The sequence below is a fragment of the Danio rerio genome, chromosome 8 (genome assembly GCF_049306965.1).
Source record: "Danio rerio strain Tuebingen ecotype United States chromosome 8, GRCz12tu, whole genome shotgun sequence".
NCBI classification, from domain to species: Eukaryota; Metazoa; Chordata; class Actinopteri; order Cypriniformes; family Danionidae; genus Danio; species Danio rerio.
Window position 1 is genome coordinate 1,852,501 of NC_133183.1, and position 25,000 is coordinate 1,877,500.

Genomic DNA, 25,000 nt, shown 5'->3' on the forward strand with positions numbered 1-25,000 from the left:
TACAGGTGAATTAGGTAAGCTAAATTGTCCGTAGTGTATGAGTGTGTGTGTGTATGTTTCCCAGAGATGGGTTGCGGCTGGAAGGGCATCCGCTACGTAAACTTGCTGGATAAGTTGGCGGTTCATTCCGCTGTGGCGACCCCAGATTAATAAAGGGATTAGGCCGACAAGAAAATGAATGAATGAACAGTTGAAGTCTGAATTATTAGCCCTCTTTAATTTTTTTTTTCTTTTTTAAATATTTCCCAAATGATGTTGAACAAATTCAGAAAATTTTCACATTATTTCCTATATTTCCTATTTTTTTCATCTGGAGAAAATCTTATTTGTTTTATTTTGGCCAGAATAAAAGCAGTTTTTAATATTTTAAACACCATTTCAAGGTCAATATTATTAGCTCCTTAAAGCTATATTTTTTTTCGATAGTCTCCAGAACAAACCATCATTATACAGTAACTTGCCTAATTACCCTAACCTGCCTAGTTAACCTAATTAACCTAGTTAAGCTTTTAAGTTCAAGTTGCTTTATTGGCATAACATTAAATACAGTATTGCCAAAGCACTTCAAGTATGTAGTATATTAAAATCATCAAATAATAATAATAAAATAAAATTTTTTAATTACAATACAGTAAGACATAAATGACAACAAACAAACAAACAAACAAACAAACAGATAATATATTGACAAATATAATAATATTAATAATAATAATAATAATAATAATAATAATAATAATAAACTCTAGATTATTTAAATAAGAAACATGAATATACATTAACCATTTCTTATGGTGTGTAGGGTGTATACATATTTTGCAGCTAGTCTGTATGTCAATTCATTCTGTCCGAGTCATTTAAATTGACAAATGAATTAGTCAATGTTTCAAATTGGGGGGAAAATATTTATCTCGAAAACTATTATATTTAGCCTTTAAATGTCACTTTAAGCTGTATAGAAGTGTCTTGAAGAATATCTAGTCTAATATTATTTACTGTCATCATGACAAAGAGAAAATAAATCAGTTATTAGAGATGAGTTATTAAAACTATTATGATTAGAAATGTGGTGAAATAATAATGCAGGGTGCTAATAATTCAGGGGGTCAAGTAATTCTGACTTCAATTGTATTTTATGCACTAACTTTATTTTAAACAATATTTAAAATTTACACACTTTAGTTTCAATCATCATAAATCATCAAGCATAAATATTCTGCTTTAAAGAAAAGCATGCTGATCATTGTTTTAAAATGAAAATAAATCTCAAAGCTAAAGAGGATTTTTATAAAAAAAAAAAAAGTAAAATCTGTATTTTGATTTTGGGATGAAGCTTTTCGACAGCTGAAGTCAGTCAGATCTGGAGCGTATAAAACATCTGAAAGCCTGTCTGAATAGATTTGAATGCATGTTTTTTGGTTCGTTGGCAAGAGTAAATACAGCATGTGTCGTTTGCATGATGGGATATTAATGTGGACGGCTTGTAAATCATGCACATTATGATGTTATGTTTCATTACGTCTATAGCGTCCAGTTTAACCCGTGCCAAATCTGTTTTCATTACTGACCAGCAGAGACGGAGGAAATTTATGGAGCGAAAGAGTTTAAGAGTTGCATCATTTCCTGAACAGAAAGCCAACATTTGCTGAAGTGCTGTCTTTACCACAGTACCTGTGTGTTATTCTGCTAAGATTAGTGCTGATTTAGTGCCTATTTTTGTGCTGTACGTTTCAGATAAGTTTTAGTTTGTTGCACTAATGCTTTTATTTTTTAGTTTTTGTGATCAAATTTTTATTGATTTTAAAGTGAGTGGTCACAGCATCTTTAAGGTTTTTCCAGCAAACAAAGCAGGATTCACTCGTCAACCCCCCAGCCCACCTCCCAACAGTGCTAAAGGCCACGCCATGCCATAAATAACATTGCAATCAAAACAAATAACTAAGAGAAAATATATACATGCAAATAAACATGAAATACACATACCTTACACACGAACATGATAAATACAGCGTGTATTAATGCTGTTATTTAATAGTTTTATTTTGTGAAAACTTTAGTTTTTACGTACATAGTTTCAGTTTTAGTAATTCTAGTTTAACAGAATACATTTAATGTCATCCAGGGGTGCGTTTCCCAAAACCATTGTTAGCCAACTAAGGTTGCAAGTTCTGTTGTTACAAGCATAGTTTGTTGATTTGCCGTTTCCCAAATCCGTCGCTCCAACGAACATTCGCAAACTGCATCGCAAACTTGAGCACTCGCAACTACACCTCTGGAACTGTAGTTAGAAACATAGTTCCTGGCTGTGTTCTATTTCTACTTATCCCCCCTATGCCCTATTCATTTAGAACATTCCTACATTTAAAGTAGGAATTTTTAAAAGTAAAAAGCGTTAAGGTCATCTCTCTCAGGTGTCATTTGCTTTCTAACTATTTTTACAGTTCAGTTTTAGCGATCTTCATGTTTACAATTGTGCTCTCTTAGCAGTGCACTTTGAAAACATTGATGTCATTTTGATGGCTCTATATGTGCCATTTACAGATATTTCAGTTAATATGGAAAGCGAGTGCATGCTTTTACCAAAACTAATATTGGATTTTATTTTAAATGCATGTGCTTGTAAAACAATATCATTTGCACAAAGAAATGATGGGGTTTTTCTATAAAGAAGTAGTTACTCCGCACAGTTTTGAGCATCATTATGGGTGTTTTCAGCCTGATCTCACGAGAAAACGTAAGTATTTTACGTTTTGCCAGTTTAGTGGCTAATACGTACGAATTCGTACGAGTTCAGTCGTACGAAATGGTACGATTTTAAAAAGGAGGCGTGGCACCTGACCCCACCCCTAACCCCAACCGTCATTGGGGGATAAGCAAATCGTACTAAATTGTACGAATTAGATCGTACGAATTCATACGAATTAGCCACTAAATGAAAAAGTTACGAATTGCCGTGAGATTGTGTTGGTGTGTTACATTATAACTAACGTGGTTTAAGTGATGGATCTGAACAGAGAAACTACGGGTTTTGGGAAACACTTGTTACTACATCGTTCTTTCCCCAAACGATGCATCGTACCATGATAGTTCAGCTGCGATGGGGACCGGTGCAGCAGCTGCTCAGGATACAGCCTGGTCCCAGATATGGAAACCTTGGGATCATCTTGTCGCTGGTCTTGGATCCAATCAGAGACTCCACATTATCTGGATGATCGAGATGAGTATCCCCAGGTGGAAATGGAGAATACAGAGAATAATTAGCGTAGCTGCTGTTCATAGTGTATATAAACAAGATGTAGAAACTTGTGTGGAAACCCGCTAAGTGATCCACTTAGTGTGTGCTTTACTAAACAGATAGGTCTTTAATCTAGTGTTGAACTGAGAGAGTGTGTCTGCGCCTCGGATATTATCAGAAAGGCTATTCCAGAGTTTAGGAGCCATAAAGGAGAAGGCTCGACCTCCTTTAGTGGACTTTGCTATTCTAGGTACTACCAGAAGCCCTGAGTTATGAGATCTAAAAGAGCGAGTTGGATTGTAGTGAGACAGAAGGTTGGTTAGATAAACAGGAGCTTGATTATTTAAAGCTTTATAGGTAAGAAGCAATATTTTTAAATCAATACGAAACTGTACAGGCAGCCAGTGTAAGGAGGAGAACATTGTGGTGATATGATCATATTTTCTAGAGCTGGTCAGAACTCTGGCTGTTGCATTTTGTACTGTCTGAAGTTTGTTAATAGAGGATGCTGGGCAGCCAGCAAACAGAGTATTACAGTAATCCAGCCTAGAGGTCATAAAAGCATGGACTAGCTGTTCTGCATCTGAAATTGATAGCATACTTCGTAACTTAGCGATATTTCTCAGATAAAAGAAGGCAGTTTTTAGATGCTGTTTAACCCAGCATGTTTTACAGTATGTTTGATTTTAGTTAATTTTCCTGTGACTGTTTTCAGTTACATTTAGTTTTACTTGTTCATTTATTGTGATTTATTTCATTGTATTTCAGTTAATGAAAACATTTTTGACTAAACTAAAAAAGAAAACTCTTTCTCCACACTCTTATTTACTGTAAGTCTTGAATCTGATGTTCGTGTTCTGGACGTTGTAGCACATATAGCTGAACGCCGGATGTCCGTGTGTATCATAGCTGGACATCTGAAGCATATTTAGTGTAATTAAAAGCAGTCGCTGTAATTGAAGAACCTGCACTCCGTCAAGGTATCCTGAAATTACATGCCAGGCTGAAGCGTTTACTTCCTTCTCCCCGATATTTCTCCTTCTCCCAGCTCTTCATATCCATTAGTTTAATGAACGCTGTTGAATGTGGAGCGTGAACATGCTGCTAATATCCTCTCATTAAAGCAAACTCTGCTTATCAGAGCCATTAACAGTAGATCACGTCACATGAAGGAGCTTTTGTGTGTCTGTAATGAGTCGGCCTGAAATGTGACGTCCTCGGGGAGAGATTCAGACGTGTATTACCGTAAACAGCGGCCGGTTGGAGTTTGTGGAAGTCCATCAAACGGGCCTTTCACTTTTTAATTGGATCACAGAAACAAACAGGCCGCTTTGATGGCTCATTTGGGAAGCTTCAGATCTGTTCAGAGTCACAGAACCAACACCAAAAACTTTCTCAACTGCGTCTGAACATGGAAAGGAATGACTCTTAGGATTTAACTCTTAAGAGATGACTCTTGACTTGATCAAATCTTTATAGTAGTTTACACAAGGACATATAATTCTACATTCTTGACTAAAAAGTGGGTCGCGGGAACATTTTCAGTGGGTAAAAAAACAACAACAAAAGTTTAATTTTTAACAAATTTTGCGTATATCAGACTTTTATTTTGAAATGCGCACGCGACAACCGTACCGTTTGACATGTGGAATTTCATTTAATTATAGCACTAAATACGTCGAAGTGCATGTATGACCATAAATATGTAAAGTATGGATTTACATATATTGATGACAAAACCTTCTAAACTAAAATGACATTTAGAAACCAGACATCCCAGTTGCAAGGATAAACCTGTGGACTATTTTCAAAGACGACTCCAATAGCTGAGGGCATCACAAAAGTGCCGAACATCTTCATGTTCAAAACTAGTACAGGCACTCCGCAAATCGTAATGCTCACTGTGTAGCAAAGACCAAGAAAGCTCACACAAAAGCAGAAGAGCAAATAACTGGTGATTATTATAAAAATGGTTATGATTATTTGAATAATTTAACTTTAATTTGCTGGTTTGTTCTGTTCAACAGGATCAGTGTTAATTAGGGATGTAACGGTATCAGAATTTCACGGTACGGTAATACCTCGGTATGAATGTCACGGTACGGTATTTATTGAATCATTTACAGGAAAAAACAAAACTTATGAAAATACTCCAAAAAAGTGCCAAAAGTGTCAATGACATACAAATTAGCCATCTACCTGTAAGCTTTGAAACAGGAACTTCAATTTTAATAACAAAAAATTATTAAACCATGTAAAAAAAATAAAGTTTCAATTTAGTATTGTTGAAAACTCATCACATTCAACATTTAATCACACTCAGCCCATCTACACAGATCAGAGCTCTGCTAGTCGGACTTCTCATCAAGCATCTCCCGCTGGATCTAATCTCACTATATTTATTAAACGGGATATTTCATTTATCTTGTTGTCTTTATCTAACGACATATTCCCTGACTTTGGGCATTGGAATCTATTACTTGTTCTCAGGTAACGTGTTTTGGCAAAAGAGAGGCTGTGTTTCGTATTTCACTGAAATTGAAAGGAGGCAGTTGTTATCGGCTCCGTTTTGTTATAAATATCCACACAGTGAAGATGACGCTCATCTTATGCAGCACGACGCCTCAACATTTCTGCTGTCTAAGTTGCTAATATTAAAATGAAAATAGGCAGTTCCTTAAATCATGTTTCCATTTTATTGTTGAGAAAGTGAAACAACGAAGCCAGGGTGATGTGAATGAAGTTATAAAGTACACTGTTCCCTTTGAACATTTACCCGTGTCCTCTGTATAATCTGCTTTTCCATATCAAACTGAGAAGAAGAGACTGCAGCCTTGATCAAACTTGCGAAGTCTGAACTTACACGGAGATAATGCAGGACTGAACTGTGTGTGTTAGGCTACTTAATATTCAGGAAAAGCCCCAATCAGAGAGGCGAATGTCAGCAGCCCCACTTCCGTTTTCAGATGTCTCCGTTTTCCATTATCCACACTGAGACGGAGCAGCAGTTTTCGGCGCTCGAGAACTCCGGCGTAGTGTGGACGGTTGGCGTAACCGTAGCAAAACTTATGCGTTTTCAAACTAAAACGCATTAGTGTTAACGGGGCCTTAGAGTTTTCCAGCTCTTTTCATCCCCGCTTCTAGCAGCACACTCCATTTCCGCATTACTGGATCTGTAGCAACAACAGACCGCAAGGGATGATGGTCAAGCATGGGCTGATGGCAATTGTAGTTTTCGCTATCTCCCGTTCGCTTCATTCGCCTGAGCAAATTTTCTCAGAAGACCTATAGTTTTACCGAGTCATGCGACTTCGGTAATATCGAAAAAAATTAATATTGCGGTATGACGGTATTTACAATACCGTTACATCCCTAGTGTTAATGTTTTATTAACAGTTTAGTTTAGTAAATGGTACTGAACTTTTCCTTACCCTAACCACTGTTTACAGTATTTGACATTTTTACTTTGTAATATATCTATAATTTGATACATTTTGTTAATTGACAGAGATAAAATATTGTTTATTTGTAAGTCTTGGTGATTTTCTTATGATGTATCTGTCACTAGTTGTGTATGTTAATAAATAAATACAAATTAATTATAAATCTTAAAATTATATTATAGCTCCTAAAAATTTGGGTCGCGGCTTGATGACCATGTAAAAAAGTGGGTCCCATGGCCAAACCAGTTGAGAACCCCTGCACTAGACCATGTCATTCGCCAATTAGAAAACTATACAGTATTTTATAATACTACAATTCCCACTGAAAAACTGTAATAAATCCAGCACGTTTCAGTTGTGTAGCGAGTAAAACTTATGTTATAATATGCAATATTTCATGCATGCAGGGAACGCTGGTCTAACTTTCTCACGTGCTTTGTCCTAAAGCCACTACTGTATGCTTAGTGTTTGGCCAGCGGCATGCAGGAACTACGCTTATTATTAAACCACACTTACATGCTATTGCAGAGCGAGTTTCAGAGTAGCGGTGAACAATATAAGGAGCGCGTCACAGGCTGTCATTGTTCAAAAATATAATAAAAATATTATAGATCATTTAATTTAATCATTACTATTGGACTGTGAAGAGACTTTCAACCAGCACAACAACACATGCTTCTGAAGACAATCACCTACTGCAGCTTTAACGTTTAGCCTAACAATCCTAAATACATTAAGCAATGATAACACTAGAGTTTTCTGGAGTTTTTTTTATGATGGCAATACGTAATACTAGTATTAGAGGGCACATAGTTTACCCCTTTTTTATGATTTAATATTAATATTCTGGTTGTTCTGAGTGTGCCAGTTTAGGTTCAGTTCAACTCACAGTTCAGGTGTTTATATTATCATGTGTTCAAAAGTGTCATGTTGGGGACGTACACACAGCTCGCTGTTTTAGGGGCGTGTTGCTTCACATGAAAATTAGTTTCGGCTTCCTGCCCAACGTAACAAAGAGGCGGAGCCAAGAGCTCCCACGCTCTGTGTTTGCAACAGACAGGCAGACAGACAGAGAGAAGCTAAGCTAAGATAGGATGAGCATTCAGCTGTACATGTACGACTCGGACACAGACCAAGCAGAGAGGACAAAATCATTTGTGTCTTTGTTTAGTCACGGTGTACAAGTGCCGAGCTTGTACACCGAGACTTGTACACCACACACACTGAATTAACTTTGAATAAGGCACCGAATGTGCTGCGACACGGCACACCAGACACTCAGTGACGCGGCAGAAACATGAAGTATCCCGAATCGTTGCGCCACACATTCCAGAACTCCCAAACACTGGCCTTCACCATGCAGGACAAACACAACGGCGCTGCGCTGAGCTGCGATAGGGCGATAATGTGGAGAACATTAGTCTTGTGTTGAGCCCAATGAGCCTTACATCTAAAAATAGAGCACGGGTGTTCCTTAGTGACATCGCTTTGACTCACACGCTGAAAATGACGGACGTGCAACAAGAAACTGAGGATATGATCGTGACACGAGGCTGTCAATCAATATTGGTGGGCGGGGGGACCGTACTCCTACGTAAAGTTGCAGTCGGTCTGAAAACCGCTCTAATTGGTCCGTCGTTTATATATTGTTAAATTGAAAAAAAAGGGCTGCGTGTGTTTATATCAACCCAATATATATCGGTCTATACACTATACTTACACACATGTCTGTCCAAACAGCTTGAAAAGTAGATTTTTCACCATAGTTGCCCTTTAATACATATACTAGTATTCAGCTTAAAGTGCATATTAACGGTTTAACTAGGTTAATTCGGGTAATTAGGCAAGTCATTGTATAACAATGGTTTGTCCTGGAGACAATGCAAAACTAATATTGCTTAAGTGGGCTAATAATATTAACCTTAAAAACTGCTTTTATTCTAGTCGAAATAAAACAAACAAGACTTTCTCCAGAAGAACAAATATTAGAGGAAATACTGTGAATTTCCTGAATCTGTTCAACATCATTTGGGAAATATTTGAAGAAGAATAAAAGTTTCACGTGCAATAATTTGACCTTTAACTGTATATAAATATGCATTAACATGTCATTTATTTTGACTTTTATTTTGGATGTGATTAATTGTGATTAATCATTTGACACAGCTCTAGAAAATACGCAATCTTGTTCTTTTTTTTAATATTTGTGGTGTCAAGAATTACAAAACTGCACATTTTTGCGATGGAGTCAAAGACAAAAGACAAACCAACAGTTCAGTCCTGCTTTATTAGCTCATATAAAAGCAGATTTACAGCCGGAATAATGGAGTAAAGCGCAGTTTTTCCGTTTCCGCCCCTCCATTTCATTAAGTCTTCTGCTTTATTTGATCTCCAGGCCTTGAGCTTCTGTGTTTTCCTCAGGTGCTTTAGTTTGTGTGGAGCTGAAACTCGGCCTTGACTTTGTGTTTTTCTGTCTGGCTCTTTGCTGATAAATGTCTCTTTATGTGCGTCTCGTCTCATCTCGTGGTGTGTGTGTGTGTGTGTGTGTGTGTGAAGATGTGAGCAGCGACACACACTCGCGTCTGTCAGTTTTGTATTAAACATTGATGTCAGTGTTTCTCCTGCTGCGTTTGAATATTACCAGTGTTTTACTTTAATATTGTGTCTCTGCTCTGAGACGTAATTAATGTGTTTATCAGTGGGGAAATATTCCCGCTTTATAAAACGGCTTCGTTTGTTCACTGCAGAAAAAAAAGAAAGCTTTTCTTACTTAGAGTTTGTGTCTTATTTCTAGTTCAAATATCTAAAAATAATCAAATCAAGGAGCATTTTCTAGATGAGTGACATGTATTGTTTTATTTTCAGGAGTCAAAATGTAGTGAGTTTTGCAAACAAACAAGCAAAATAGTCCACAACTGCGGAAAGTATATTTACAAATAGGAAGCTATACAATATTATATTTGCGCATGTACATTAGGTTAGTCATGTCATGTGAAGGATGCCAGAAAACGGAGATGCAAATCCAAATGCAGAATTTATTACACAGAGATTAGTCAGACAGACAATGGTCACAATCAGGGGCAAACGGTAACATACAGAAGAGTGGTCAATAACAGGCGAGTGGTTGATCCGGATGGCGAACAACATTAAAAAAACAAACAAAGCAGAGATCGGTACACGGCATGACAAGGCAAGGCGAAACGCCTTCACTTGACAGTATAACAAGACTCAGCACTGTGTGTGTGTGCTGTATAAATAGTCCCTGTTATCAGTTCATAACGATCCTCCGGCTGTGTGTATGTGTAATCAATGCAACCCGGAACAGGTGTGTTTGAGCAGTGCATGACTGGATATGTAGTTCTTTTGTGTGGTGTGTGTGTAGTTTTCCAGCGATCCGCATGCATACCAGTGATCTGCAAAGATTGGATTGGTGATTGTGACTAGTCAGTACTGAAGCCAAATCTGAAGCTTATCTAACAAAATAACTTACGATAGCAGTCCAAAAACTAGTACAGTCAAATGTGACAAGGCAAGGCGAAACGCCTTCACTTGACAGTATAACAAGGCTCAGCACTGTGTGTGTGTGCTGTATAAATAGTCCCTGTTATCAGTTCATAACGATCCTCCGGCTGTGTGTGTGTAATCAATGCAACCCGGAACAGGTGTGTTTGAGCAGTGCATGACTGGATATGTAGTTCTTTAGTGTGGTGTGTTTGTGGTTCCTTAGCGATCCGCATGTATACCAGCGATCTGCAGGGATTAGATCGCTGGTGATTGTGACTAGTCAGTACTAGGGTTGGGCCGATAGACGATACCATCGTCCATCGCCGATGGCCAATAGATGACACGATGCTGAGCCGGCATCGGCAATCCTCCGCCCCCGGCGCAAACCCCCTCGTGAAAAATACATACTTAGGCCCCGTTTACACTAATACTACTTAGTTTTAAAATGACATTTTAGAACGAACATGATCCACATCCACACCGTGTTTTGCCTAGCATTTCTGAACACATGATGTATCACTCTGATGTATCACATTAGACAACACATCCCAACCCTACTTGACAGTATAACAAGACTCAGCACTGATGTGTGTGTGTGCTGTATAAACAGTTCCTGTAATCAGGTCAAATTGATTCTCCTGCTGTGTGTATGTGTAATCAATGAAACCCGGAACAGGTGTGTTTGAGCAGTGCATGACTGGATATGTAGTTCTTTTGTGTGGTGTGTGTGTAGTTTTCCCAGCGATCCGCATGCATACCAGTGATCTGCAAGGATTGGATTGGTGATTGTGACTAGTCAGTACTGAAGCCAAATCTGAAGCTTATCTAACAAAATAACTTACGATAGCAGTCCAAAAACTAGTAGAGTCAAATGTAGATGTCATTTGAAAAATAATAAAAACAAATTTAATTAAAGGAAAAATCAAGAGAAGCAAAAAAATAGTTAAAGTGTTGTTGGTTGTAATGTTTTGTGTGTGCAATATTTAGCTTGAATTTAATTGTATTATTATTTTATGTTATGTACTCAATTTTGCTGAGCATTATTTAAATATATTCATTATTTTGTTTTCTTTCCGACTCAGTCCCTTTATTAAACTGGGGTTACCACAGTGGACTGAACCGGCAACTTATCCAGCATATATTTTACGCAGGGGATGCCGCTCCAGCCGCAATCCAACACTGGGAAACACCCACACACTCTTGCACACACTCACATACACTATGGCCAATTTAGCGCATTCAATTTACCTATACTGCATGTCTTTGGACTGTGGGGGATACCAGAACACACAGAAACGCCAACTGCCTGGGCTTGAACTAGCAGCATTCTTGCTGTGAAGCGATTGTGTAACCCACTGCTCCACCGTGATGCCCTATATATATATATATATATATATATATATATATATATATATATATATATATATATATATATATATATATATATATATATATATACATACAAAGTGTGGATAAAAAAATAGTAGAAGTAGTAATTTGTATAATCATATCAGGAAGATAGGACGTGTGCAAAGCAACCGGAATTATAAGATCTGTTCCTCTCTTTGTGATTATCAGCCACCATCACATATGATCAAGAATGAGTTTTACAAGTTTAACACGTCTTTAAAACCGTGCATGTTTGTAGTTAACATGGTAAAGTTGCTGTACCTCATCACCACATTCACATGTAATTAAAATCATAAAAGAGTCAGTATAATAATAAGACGCTTCGATCTCGGTTTGTGGATGTTAATCAGGTTTATTTTGTACATTAACATAACGAATATCCATACAGCAGTAGATATTAACCTGTATCCTGTCACTGTTGCCATGCAAAACAGTGTGTGTGTGTGTGTGTGTGTGTGTGTGTGTGTGTGTGTGTGTGTGTGTGTGTGTGTGTGTGTGTGTGTGTGTGTGTGTGTGTGTGTGTGTGTGTGTGTGTGTGTATGCGCGCATATAACAACATTGTCTGTAACTAATTGTTGCGGAAAGGCTTCAATCAACTCATCTTACTGTAGTAAGGGAGATCTGCTTCATTCTTGTTTGTCACTGTGCTGTTTATCTACTTGAGATGCAGCTGGGGAAGGCAGCACTCTTCAGAGTGGGTGGGGAGAACTAGCTCATTTGCATTAAAGGCACAGGCAACAAAAACAGCTACAGTGTACAGTTCAGAGCTGAAAATTCCAATATTCTCAAAGGGCTAATAAATAATCTGATGGGAGTTTTGAGCTGAAACTTTACAGACACATTCTTGAGACACAAAAGACTCATCTTGAATCTTGAAAGGGGGTCAAATAGGTGCGCTTTAACAATGAAACATCACTTGCTATATATTTGAAAAAGAATGAAGAATTCAGAGCAGTGTCAGTACTTTAGTCTTCAGCTGTATACAGTACATGTAGGTATTCATTTACTGTACATTTAAAAGGAAAGTTGACCACTAGAACAAGAGGTGTGTGTGTGTGTATCTGTGTGAAATGCAGATGAAGTGTGAGTGTGTGTCCTTGAGTCAGTCCTGTCTCCGGCTGTGATGAGGTCACGCCTCTGACAGCTGTCCTGCGCTCTGATTGGTGGCTCAGGTGTCAGGGGGCGTCAGCTATCATCTGATAGACAGCTCACCGCTTCATTAATGTCTGTTCAGAGACATACACACTGGGGAAAACATGGGGCTTTTAGTAGACGTCACAATGATAGATCAGTGTGTGCTTATTATTATAATGTGAATTATTGGTTTATTGTTTGTTTGTTTGCTTTAATCGTCAAAAGTTGGCTGGTATTAGCTGTTTACACTGATGAAACAACCGCAGATCAAATTTCAGGTTAAATACATTTAACAAACAAACACTTGGATGAATAAAAAATATTGAATAAATCAAATCAATTCATTGTATTGTTTATCCCTTTAGTCACCTTTATATAATTAAAAGAATCAAGTTAAAATGCATCAACATAAGTGTGGGTGTGTGTATTATTTTTCTAAATTTTTGTATTGTATTTAATTTTTATTGTTTAATTTGAATTAAATTTAATTGTATTTTCTTTTATTATTTAATGTAATTTAATCAAATTTGTATTCTTTAATTTAAAATGTAAATTATATATATATATATATATATATATATATATATATATATATATATATATATATATATATATATATATATATACATTCATACTTAATGTTATTTAATTGTACTCTAGTTTTTTATTATTCAGTGTGATTTAAATTAATTTTTATTATTTCATTTGAATTAAATTGAATTTAATTGTATTTTATTTTATAATTTAATGTAACTAAATGAGATTTATTTTTTATTATTTATTTTAATAAAACGTAATTAAAGTATTTATTTTATGTAGTCTTATTTAATTTATTTAAAAATATATTGTTTAATTTTAAATTAAATACATTTTATTTTTCTTCTTTATTTAATTTTAATTTATTGTTGTTATTTAATAATTTGAAATATGAAATAAATAAAGAATGATTAATAAAATTATATACGCTTATGTTTATCTTCACCAATGTTGTTTTTTAACAGTTTAGGAAAAAAAAAAAAAAAAAAAAAAAATATATATATATATATATATATATATATATATATATATATATATATATATAAAATGAAATTTAAATAAAATTATAAAATAAATAATAAAATTAAATACACTCATGTTCAGTAAATATGCATTGTTTTGGTTAAAACCATATACATATTTCAAATTAACCACAATAAATAAAAATAAAATAAAATTAGACCAGAAAAAATAAAGTACTTAAATTAAACAAAAAATTTTAATGTAATTAAATTAAAATTAAACAATAAAATTGTTTATAAATTAAATAAAAATACATAATATAAAATAAATACAATTGCATTTTGTTAAATTAAAAAAAATAAATCTAACTAAATTACATTCAAAAATAAAATAAAATACAATTAAATATAATTAGTTTAAAATTAAATAATAAATGTAAAATAAATTACATTAAATAATAACATTAAATACAGTTACATTTAATTAAAATTAAATTTTAAAAATGCAATACAAAACAGAAATGTAGAAAAATGATAATAATTTTTCATAAACTTTTCATCAACAATTAACGCACACATGCACTTATTTTAATGCAATTTAACCTGATTTGATTTAAATATATAAAGGTGACTAAAGGAATAAACAATTCAATAAATTTATGTAATTTATTCTATAATTTTTATTCATCCAATTATTTGATTGTTACATGTGTTTAATTAATAAGCAGAGTTTTAGTTAAAACCAAAAATCTCATTAAATCAAATGCAAACGCTCCTATTCTTCAGCACATGCTCAGATGCGGGTTGGTTATTAAAAGCGGCCATAATTCCATCACCTGAGCATAATTACATCACAGTCTCCTGAAGCTTAATAATTAGGCAGGACTCGCCGTCGGCCCTTTCTTCTCCACCGATCCCAAATCTGCACCTCAAAAGCGTTTGGGAAGAAAATTAATAATTTAATTGAATCTACTCTGATTAAAACTAAAAGGGCTTTGGCATGGAGGAAAGCGCTCGTGACGAAACTGCAGATGCAGAGAGTTGAAAGAGACGCTGATGTGGATGCAGAGTTATTATTGCAGAGTTTCAGCAGATCAGATTCTCCAGCACTGATGACTGCTCCACTGTTACTGCGCTTTACATGCATTCAGCACACGCTTCAATACACAGCAATCAGATATGCATCACACACACACATCAGCAGTTATCCTGATTTAATAGCAACTCTCTTATTTGATGTATTTATAGTGGAGTTTATGATGAATAACACACACATGATGTTACAAAGTTTGCAGTCCACACACACACACACACACACGCTTAACTGTATACTGTTATAGCTTTCATATATTGTTGCTGATTGAGACGTAGGCATGGTCCGATTTGTTCTGTGCATGTGCAGATGAGCTTCAGGTGTGTGTTCTGACCTCTGACCCTATATGTGTGTGTGTTTTTCAGGTGTGTGGAGATCATTGCTAAAGAGGGCCGCAGTCTGAAGGAGCTGTATCTAGTGTCCTGCAAGATCACAGATCACGGTAAGACTGGAGATCATTTCAGATACGCTCAGTGTTTGTATAGCTGCCGCTGCTACACACTCACTGTACACACTCAAAACCCTCTGCTACACACTAGATGTCATTATATATACTCACTGTATACTATTACAGACCTCTGCTACACTCTAAATAACATACACTCAGTGTACACTATTATAACCCTCAATCAGCAGCTTTTGTGCTGATGTCAGGCCGCTATGACAAAATGTCAAGGAGGTTTGAACAGCGTTTTGGCTGAATAAATTCTTCATGAAGCAGCATTATTTTATTATACAGTTAAAACCTGAAGTTTACATACACACTAAAAAAGGAACATAACCATTTTTATTAAATGTCTGATGGTAAATCATACTCAAACATTTACTATTTTAGGTCTGTCAGGATTACCTAAATGATTAACATTTGCTTAATGCCAGAATAATGAGAGAGATTGAGATTTTTGTTATTAATTTCTGCGCAGTCAAAAGTTTACACACATTTCCTTGGTATTTTTTAGCTTTGCTTTTAAACTGTATAACTTTGGTCAAATGTTTTGGGTCTCCTTCCACAAGCTTCTCACAATAGTTTGCAGGAATTTTGGCCCATTCCTCCTGACAGAATTGGTGTAACTGAGTCAGATTTGTCTTGCTCGCACAAGCTTTTTCAACTCTGCCCACAGATTCTCTATAGGATTGAGACCAGGGCTTTGTGATGGCCACTCCAAAACATTCACTCTGTTGTCCTTAAAGCACATTTTCACTAGTTTGGCAGTGTGCTTAGGGTCATGGTCTGTGTGGAAGACCCATTTGTGGCCAAGTTGTAATCTCCTGGCTGATGTCTTGAGATGCTGCTTCAGTATTTCTGCATAATGTTCTTTCTTCATGATGCCATCTATGCTGTGAAGTGGACCAGTCCCTCCTGCAGCAGAACAGCCCCACAACATGATGCTGCCGCCCCCATACTTCACAGTTGGGATGGTGTTCTAGGCTCATAAGCTTTCCCTTTTGTCCTCCAAATGTAACACTGCTCATTATGGCCAAACAGTTCAATCTTAGCTCCATCAGAGCACAGGACATGTCTCCAAAAGTATTTTCCCCGCGTAATACAGCAAATTGCAATCTGGCTTTGTTGTTGATTCTGGCTTGATGTTTTTCCTATGTTGTCACACAATTATGTATGGACTAGAGACAGAAGCCCTGCCCATGATGCGGATCTGCATCTATTGTGAAGTGAATTCGACTTGCGAAGCGAGTAAAGTCAAAATGTTTACGTGTCTAGTGTGAACACCGCATAAAGCATCCCATTGTCAACGTTTATATGCCTATTTATTTATTTATTTTAAGAACCTCAAACTTTACCTACGTTCATGGCCATCAGCAGACTTCATGTCTTTATTTATTTAGTTACTGTTTATTTGTAGTTGTTATTTTCTCAAAAGCTTTGCATACTTTTACACTATAATAAATAAATTTTTATCAAATAAATGATAAATATTTATTAATTTGTCTTTATTAAAGTTTGCCTACTTTCAGGGTGAAGCTGCACACATTTACAGTTTGCATTTTTATATATTTACTACTATTTTAATTTATTCATTATATAGTTTTGAAAATCCTGAAACTTTGCTTTCTTTATAGTAAAGCATTTGTCATTTATTTTTATGTATTTGTTTTTATATATGTGTGTGTGACTGCTTTTTGTGTCTACCAAAATTGTATGGTTTTAAATCCTAAAACTTTGCATACTTTACATTATGCAATTTACTTTATTTTTTTATTTATTTGCTTACTTGTTTGTTTGATGATTTATTTATTAATGTATTTGATTATTATTTATTTGTTTATTTATATTGTATTGTTATTTATTTATTTATTTATTTATTTATTTTTATGTATTTATTTATTTATTTTTATTTATTTTTATTTATTTATTTATTTATTTATTTATTTGATTATGTATTTATTTATTACTTTGAGTATTTATTTATTTATTTGTTTATTTATTCATTTATTTATAGCGTTCAGATTGTGTTTATTTATTTACTACTATTTTGTTTTACTAAATTACTTTTTTAAATCCAATTTTTTTTTTCATGAATGCAACTTTTTAGTAGTCTTTTTTCCCCAATTAGTTAATTAATTAATTAGTTTTCCAAATTGTAAAACTTATATATATATATATATCCAGGTGTACATTGTCGGTCATCCTGCATTGCTGGTTCTCTCTCTCAATGTTGCACATGTAATATTTTAGTGTCTGCATTTACATCTTCAAGTGTAAACCATGCGTCCGCTTTATCGAATGCATATTAATGCAGAATGTCAGCCGGAGCAGTATGTGGTCCAGATAATACAGTAATGATGGCAGATAAAGCCTGTGATCCTGTGAAACAAAGGCCAGAACAAAAGGCTGCAGTGGGTAAAAGCTGATACTGCGTGACGGAGCAGAAACTCCTCTCCTCAGACTAATAAAGAAAACACATTTGGCTTTTATTAGTGTTCAGAACGGCTCTCCTCCCTTCGGCCACCTCTGAGAGAAACACAAAGATCTGCTTCAGTCTTTCTAAGTAGAACAAGATTTGCGCAGGAGATTTTTGGGGTCATTTCTGCTCTTAAACGACACCCACAACTGAATCCCAGTGTGTTTGTGTTGAAGCTGTGCCTGAAAGCTGACCACATCTTCCAGCGCATCAGCTCTGCCTTTCACAAAATCACCGCTAGTTAGACGTCATTACATGCAGCTGTGCCACTTACAGTCAAACGCAGAGAAACACAAGAGCACAAACCGGCTGACGGATAGACAGAGAGAGACCTTCATGTAGAGCTGTGAGCTTTTTTGTGGAATTTGTTGGGTGGCAACAAAGCGCTGTCGAATTATTAATGACCACAGAGAGTCAGGACCTCAGTTTAACATCTCATCCTAAAGATGGCGTTCACTGACAGTATAGCGTCCCCTTCACTATACTGGGTCGTTAGGACTCACACAGACCACAGGTTGAGCACCCCCTGCTGGCCTCTCTAACACCACTGCCAACAGCTACCTAGTTTTCCCATGTGTTTTCCCATCCAGGTACTGACCAGTGAGTAACCGCTCTTGGGCTGCAGGGTGATATGGCTGTAATTGCAGAAGAACAGCGAGAGTGAAGGTTCTGGAAAGTGACAATCAGTGAAATTCATAACATTGTGATTGAAAAAGTGTGCTGCTGTTTTCAGCTTTACAGCACAGAAATAAATAACAGCTTATTATATTTTGACATAGATGTATTGTTATATAGTAAGCTGTAATTTATTTGATTTCTGTGATGTAATCCTGAAAATTCTCCTTTAGGTCACAGAATTAAGTTACAGTTTACTATTTATCAACATAAAAAGCAGCTGTTTTGAATTAAAATATTATTATTCATTATTATTCAATTGTTTTACTATTTTATATAGTAAACCGTGACTAATTTATGCGATTTAAAGTTGGAAATGTATCTTTACACCACAGAAATAAATGACAGTTTACTCTATATTGACAGAGAAAACTGCTATTTTTAATTTAAACATAATTTAAATATTATTTTGTGTGACATGCTGGCTCAGTTGGCATTTCTGTGTGGTGTTTTCATGTTCTCTATGAATCAAAATAAATGGTAAAACAAGCTCAACACTAAAAGACTTAGGAAAACACGTTGTGCTTTTACAGACTAACAGGACTCAGCCAAGGGTGTGGGAATGTGAGCTGTGTAAACAGCCCATGTAATCATTCAGTCTTAAATCAGCTACCAGCTGTGTGTGTAATCATCAGAGTTTCAGAAACAGGTGTGCATGAGATGACAGGATTTGTAGTTCATAACATGACAGAATTGTAGTCCAGGTGATGTCGCAAGTATACCAGTGATCTGCAAGCCTAGATTGCTGGTGATCATCACAAAATTAGGTGAGTTTTTTCAGGTAGGGAAAGTAAAATAAACTTAATTTGACCTGAAAGCAAGACTACTCTACTTAATGCACTGATCGGTTATTTTGCTTGTTTTTAGGGAAAACTCACTTTAGTAGGTCGTGCTGTTTTGTAGGTAGTGCTATGGCTTTTGGTTGTAAATTAGTTGGTTATTTGCGTTTCTTTGTGGAGTTTTCATGTTCTCTATGAATCAATATAAAATGGTAAAACAAGCCCAACACTAAAAGACTTAGACAGGAATACACTTTGTGCTTTTACAGACTAACAGGACTCAGCCAGGGGTGTGGGAATGTGAGCTGTGTAAATAGTCCATGTAATCACTCAATGTTAAATCAGCTACCAGCTGTGTGTGTAATCATCAGAGTTTCAGAAACAGGTGTGCATAAGATGACAGGATTAGTAGTTCATAAGGTGATTGAATTGTAGTCCAGGTGATAGTGCAAGTATACCAGTGATCTGCAGGCCTAGATTGCTGGTGATCATCACAAAATTAGGTGAGTTTTTCAAGTGGGGAAAGTAAAAGATACTTAATTTGACCTGAAAACAACAATATTCTACTTAATGCACTGACCGATTATTTAGCTTGTTTTTAGGGAAAACTCACTTTAGTAGGTAGTGCTGTTTTGTAGGTAGTGCTATGGCTTTTGGTTGTGAATTTGTTGGTTATTGTTGTTTCTGTGTGGAGTTTGCATGTTCTGCGTGAATCATTATTCAATATAAATGGTAAAACAAGCCCAACACGAAAAAACTTAGACATTATTACATTTTGTGGTGTTACAAACTAACAGGACTCAGCCAAGGGTTTGGGAATGTGAGCTGTGTAAATAGCCCATGTAATCATTCAGTCTTAAATCAGCTACCGGCTGTGTGTGTAATCATCAGAGTTTCAGAAACAGTTGTGCATTAGATGACAGAATTGTAGTCCAGGTGGAGGTGCAAGTATACCAGTGATCTGCAAGCCTAGATTGCTGATGATCATCACAAAATCAGGTGAGTTTTTCAAGTGGGGAAAGTAAAAGATACTTAATTTGACCTGAAAACAACAATATTCTACTTAATGCACTGATTGATTATTTAGCTTGTTTTTAGGGAAAACTCACTTTAGTAGGTCGTGCTGTTTTGTAGGCAGTGCTATGGCTTTTGGTTGTGAATTTGTTGGTTGTTGGTGTTTCTGTGTGGAGTTTGCATGCTCTGCATGAATCAGTATTCTATTTAAATGGTAAAACAAGCCCAACACGAAAAAACTTAGACAGGATTGCATTTTGTGGTGTTACAGATCTACAGGACTCAGCCAAGGGTGTGGGAATGTGAGCTGTGTAAATAATTTTGATTTGTAGTTCATGACATGACAGAATTGTAGTCCAGGTGATGGTGCATGTATACCAGTGATCTGCAAGCCTAGATTGCTGGTGATCATCACAAAATTAGGTGAGTTTTTCAAGTGGGGAAAGTAAAATATACTTAATTTGACCTGAAAACAACACTATTCTGCTTAATCAGGGCTCTAAATTAAGTTTTTTTTGGTAGCACCGGTGCTCCTAACTTTAAAGATTTAGGCGCACCAGACACAATTTTGTCGCACCTACAAATGATGAGCACCTTTACTACACGTTTTAAAATGAACAGATTCTGTTATAATATATTAACACTTTAATCACAACTAACAAATAAACAAAAGTATGAACATAGAAAAGAAATAAACATAGACTTTTTTAATTTAAATAAACAAGCTTTTGGTAACCAGATGAGTCTTTTTTCAAAGACCCAAGAGCATCTCAAACACACACACACACACTCAGATCAGTGTTTAATAACTCATATGCGGTGAGTTCTGTTTTTTTGGGGAGCCTTAGATCATCTCTTCATCTCTGCAGGGTTTGGCCAGACCTGAAACTCCCAAGTCTGAAAGTCACTTTAGTTCTTCATTGGCAGCAAGTGTGTTTGTGTTCAGATTGTGTGCTTGTGCAAGTGTGTGTGTTAAAGAAAGTGAGTGAAGGACATGTGTGCTGCTTCTTCACAGCAAACTTTAACCTCTAAATCCCTCAAACAGCCTGATATCAGAGAGATGGACACAGTAAGCCTCAGTCTTATCCGCTTCTTCAGATCATTCAGGTCACTCGCAGATCTTACTAAGAAGATGAAAAAAAAAAAAAGAAAGATACGCATGAATGTTCTGAAAGTAAGGTTGAAAAATAGTTTATGTAATAATGCAAAATATTTATATTATAAATACACTGAAAAAAAATATTCAAAGATGATTCCTTGGATTTACTCAATTTTTTTTACGTTAAGTGGTTCTAAACAATTTATTTGTGTTGAATTTAAACAAACAAATTAAGTTGAACATTATTAAACTTAATTTGTTTGTTTAAATTCAACATAAATAAATTGTTTGCAACAATTCTGCATGCAACACTTTTTTCAGTGTACAATGCAATATATAATAAACTGTATATCAGTGCACAGGTTTTTTTTTAATGAAGTGTATATCAATGCTCTCCACAGGTTTGAAATATACTAGCGGTGGTAGCCGGATTGAAATACACCATCTCATAAATAGGTACCTGTATGCAACAAACAAAATATAATAAAATTTTTAACAATAATTTTATTTACTATGACACTGTTATACAGTTTCTTTTCAAGGGATTAAAATAAAAAAAATTCATCCACAATTTTTATTACTTTTCTGCTATTTAGGAGCCATGTGCACCCACTGACAGGTCACATTTGAAAGCTTGAATGCCAAAGCATTTTACATATGCATACACTATAGTCTATGTAATATATTTACATCATCAAATTAAAGGTGCCGTAGGTGATCTACTAAAATGCTAACTGCTTAGCATATTATCTTTGGATGGCGGGGAGGGACTGTGATTCAAAGCCACACCCCCTGAAATTGTGAGCGCGAGCACCGCGTCACAACAGCAGACACACAACCCACTTCATGTCATTCGCCAGTTAGTTAGTGCCAGCGCCGTGCAGGAATTATATTTATTACTAAACCACACTTACATGCTATTTCAGAGCGAATATTCAGAGTAGCGTTGAACAGTATAGGAAGGCTGTCATTGATTAAAAATGACCCAATGTGAATATAAAAGCAACTTCAGCTCAATAAAGCAGGCTAGGCGGAATAGCGCTATTTACTGATGTTTTGTTGTTAAACTAAATATAAATCTACATTATAGATACTGTAAAAGGACCTTATGAAACTGAAAATAATCACATCAATCTTTCACCGGGAGATTTCAGTGGCTAAACAACACGTCTGTGCAGATAAGTCATTCATAACAACACAATCTAACATCAGCTTAGCCTGACTAAGTTTTAAAACAGAACATGACCTGTCTAACAGTTATATTTCAGCCATGGTGTCCTCCTTCCTCCAGCGTGCTCAAGTAACTCCAATATTGATTCAGGTTTTTAAAAGTTTCAATTCAGCATTTGATTTCTCCCGGTCCGTCTCGTGACCGCGCGGCCGCTTTAAGGGCGAATTATACTCGCGACTGGCTTTACAAGAACCGGCCCGAGCTCGGCTGTCCTTCGGCGGCTCTGACTCGGCATCGGCGAGCGGCCCGCAGCATGTGTTTGTGATGCAGACGGGCACGCGCTAATGGCGGATCTGCGTTAACAGATGTGCAGAAGTCCGAATCTACATATGTTGACTGACAGTCTAAGCTGCTTATCGGAATTATGGGAGATGTCAGTCCGACAATATCTAATTGGATGAACATTTTTTTAGTTTTATGCTTTACCCAGAATATAAAAATACTAGTGCTGTCAATCAATTAAAAAAAGTTTACTAAATAATCGCACCTTTAAAAAAAAATAATCGCGATTAATCACTTTTAAAATACTGAATCTTGTAATTTTGGCTAGTTAAATGTAAAATTAATGTAAACGCAAGACAAAAAAATATTTAAATTCAAAATATTATTGTTTAATAGAATTTTTGTTTAACTTGTAACACAGATTTCTTCATGTAAACAACATGCCCACAATAAACCATCAAGATCCTGGCTTGACAGCCATATTTATTACAGAAATTAAAACACAGGCATGTTAATGACATTTAAATTTCAAAACAATCAATGCCAATAAAGAAAACATTGATTTCCATGTTGGATTCTAAGTGGACTGCAAAAAAATGCCAAAATACAGGAATTGCAGATATGGAAAATGAAAAATTATAATAATAAACTATAGAATACAAACTGTTGCACTCATTGTAAAGTTTTATTGCTGTGAGTTGAGAACATTAGTTATAGAGTAGAAACAATTTTGCTTAATTCTCCTTTATATTCATCCAGTTGCTAAGACTAGGAGAATCCCGCAAGTGCACAGAGACTCCCAAATGCCCACAAATGAAGGATACTTTCTTGCAAACTGGTCGTTAAATTCATTGCACACCCCTCTCGCCCCTACTCAGATGCGTCGCTCACTTCACCCCTGACACGTGTCAACAGGCCTGACACAGACACACACACACAGACAGACACACACAACGCGCTGCAGACGTTTTGGCCCCAACGGCCTTCCATACTGGAGCGACTCCCCTCAGATTCAACACGCATGATCACGTTCATCAAATTTGTTTAAACTAAGCGTCCTAAAGTATTACTGTATTTCACAAGGATTCTGACACAACAACGCGACGCATACGCTTTCATTGTGTTTAATGAGGAAACACGCTAAACTTGGAGGGATCATGCTGAAAGGCAGAGTAATGCCCTGTCTTTGACAGCTCGCGACTTCACCAGACGTTCTGAGTACATTTACATAAGACACCAATACTCCGATTTTAATATGATGAAGATTATACTCTTATTAAAATTCTACCGTGTAGCCTTAAAAGGAACCTTACCTTAAAGGAACACCGAGTCATGAAATGCGGAGGATTTTCTTTCTGTTCGCCATGCGGTATCAACTTACAACAGAAGTCGAAAGTTAAAAATGAAACACCCGAAATTGCATGAAAATCTGGATAACCTGTGATGCAACTAATTGTTTTATACTGGAACTTGCCTTCAAAAAGTGCTTCCTTGGTCTTATCCACATTTATTGCATGTTAAACTCACGTCCACCACAACAGGAAGTAAAAAAACCTGAACCTGATGAATTTACTGTCATCATTACTATTGGACTGTGAAGAGACTTTCAATCAGCACAACAACACATGCTTCTGAAGACAATCACCTACTGCAGCTTTAAAGGTGCTATATGTCAGTTTTTGACTCTTCTAAAGCGTTAAAATACTGTAATATATGTGCAGATATTTCAGAATCATGCTCAGTGAACATTCTTGTCTATCTAAAAAACAATGCTGAAGTCAGATGTTCTGCTTTGAGCATGTGTTTTCCGTGCCGGAACGACTGTCTTTGTTTTGGTCATTTAACCCAGCCATGGCCAGTTTAGCCAATTATAATTCAGGGTCTCAAAGCATGTGTCCCTCACCGTATTGTAATATAAATAATAATATAAATATTACGAGCGTAAACATTAGGTGAGCAGGTTATATTGTAATATCGTGTCCTTACAACATGCTACATGATGAGATTTGCAGTGATGGGCAATTGTGCTGTTTGCAGCAGACGAAACAGGACAGAAATGTAAATACAGCCATTCAGAAGCACAGAATAGTGCACTCACTGCACTCCAGCACAATGCTCAGCTTTATAATCTTTATTTTTTCCTGTGGAAATCTGTGGATTTCTTTTTTTTTTATTAGAATATACAAAAGGTACACAATTTGAGATGATACGAATACAAAAAAAATGAAACAATAACAAAAAT

The 25,000-nt window shown here is 35.9% G+C and overlaps 1 protein-coding gene and 1 long non-coding RNA gene across 2 annotated transcripts in view; one reads left to right on the forward strand and one right to left on the reverse strand.

Moving 5' to 3' along the window:
• Positions 1–25,000, forward strand: part of fbxl17 (F-box and leucine-rich repeat protein 17) — a 379,499-nt gene that overhangs the window by 207,782 nt on the left and 146,717 nt on the right. The window contains exon 9 of the mRNA XM_073909993.1: positions 15,183–15,259. Coding sequence (XP_073766094.1) covers positions 15,183–15,259 — 77 coding nt within the window. The remainder of the gene's footprint in view (positions 1–15,182; positions 15,260–25,000) is intronic.
• On the reverse strand, positions 20,202–24,968 carry LOC141375564 (uncharacterized). Its single transcript, XR_012384018.1, has 3 exons — positions 24,313–24,968; positions 21,666–22,978; positions 20,202–21,435 (listed from the first exon to the last, which is right to left on the reverse strand). It is a non-coding gene; the product is annotated as an uncharacterized lncRNA (long non-coding RNA).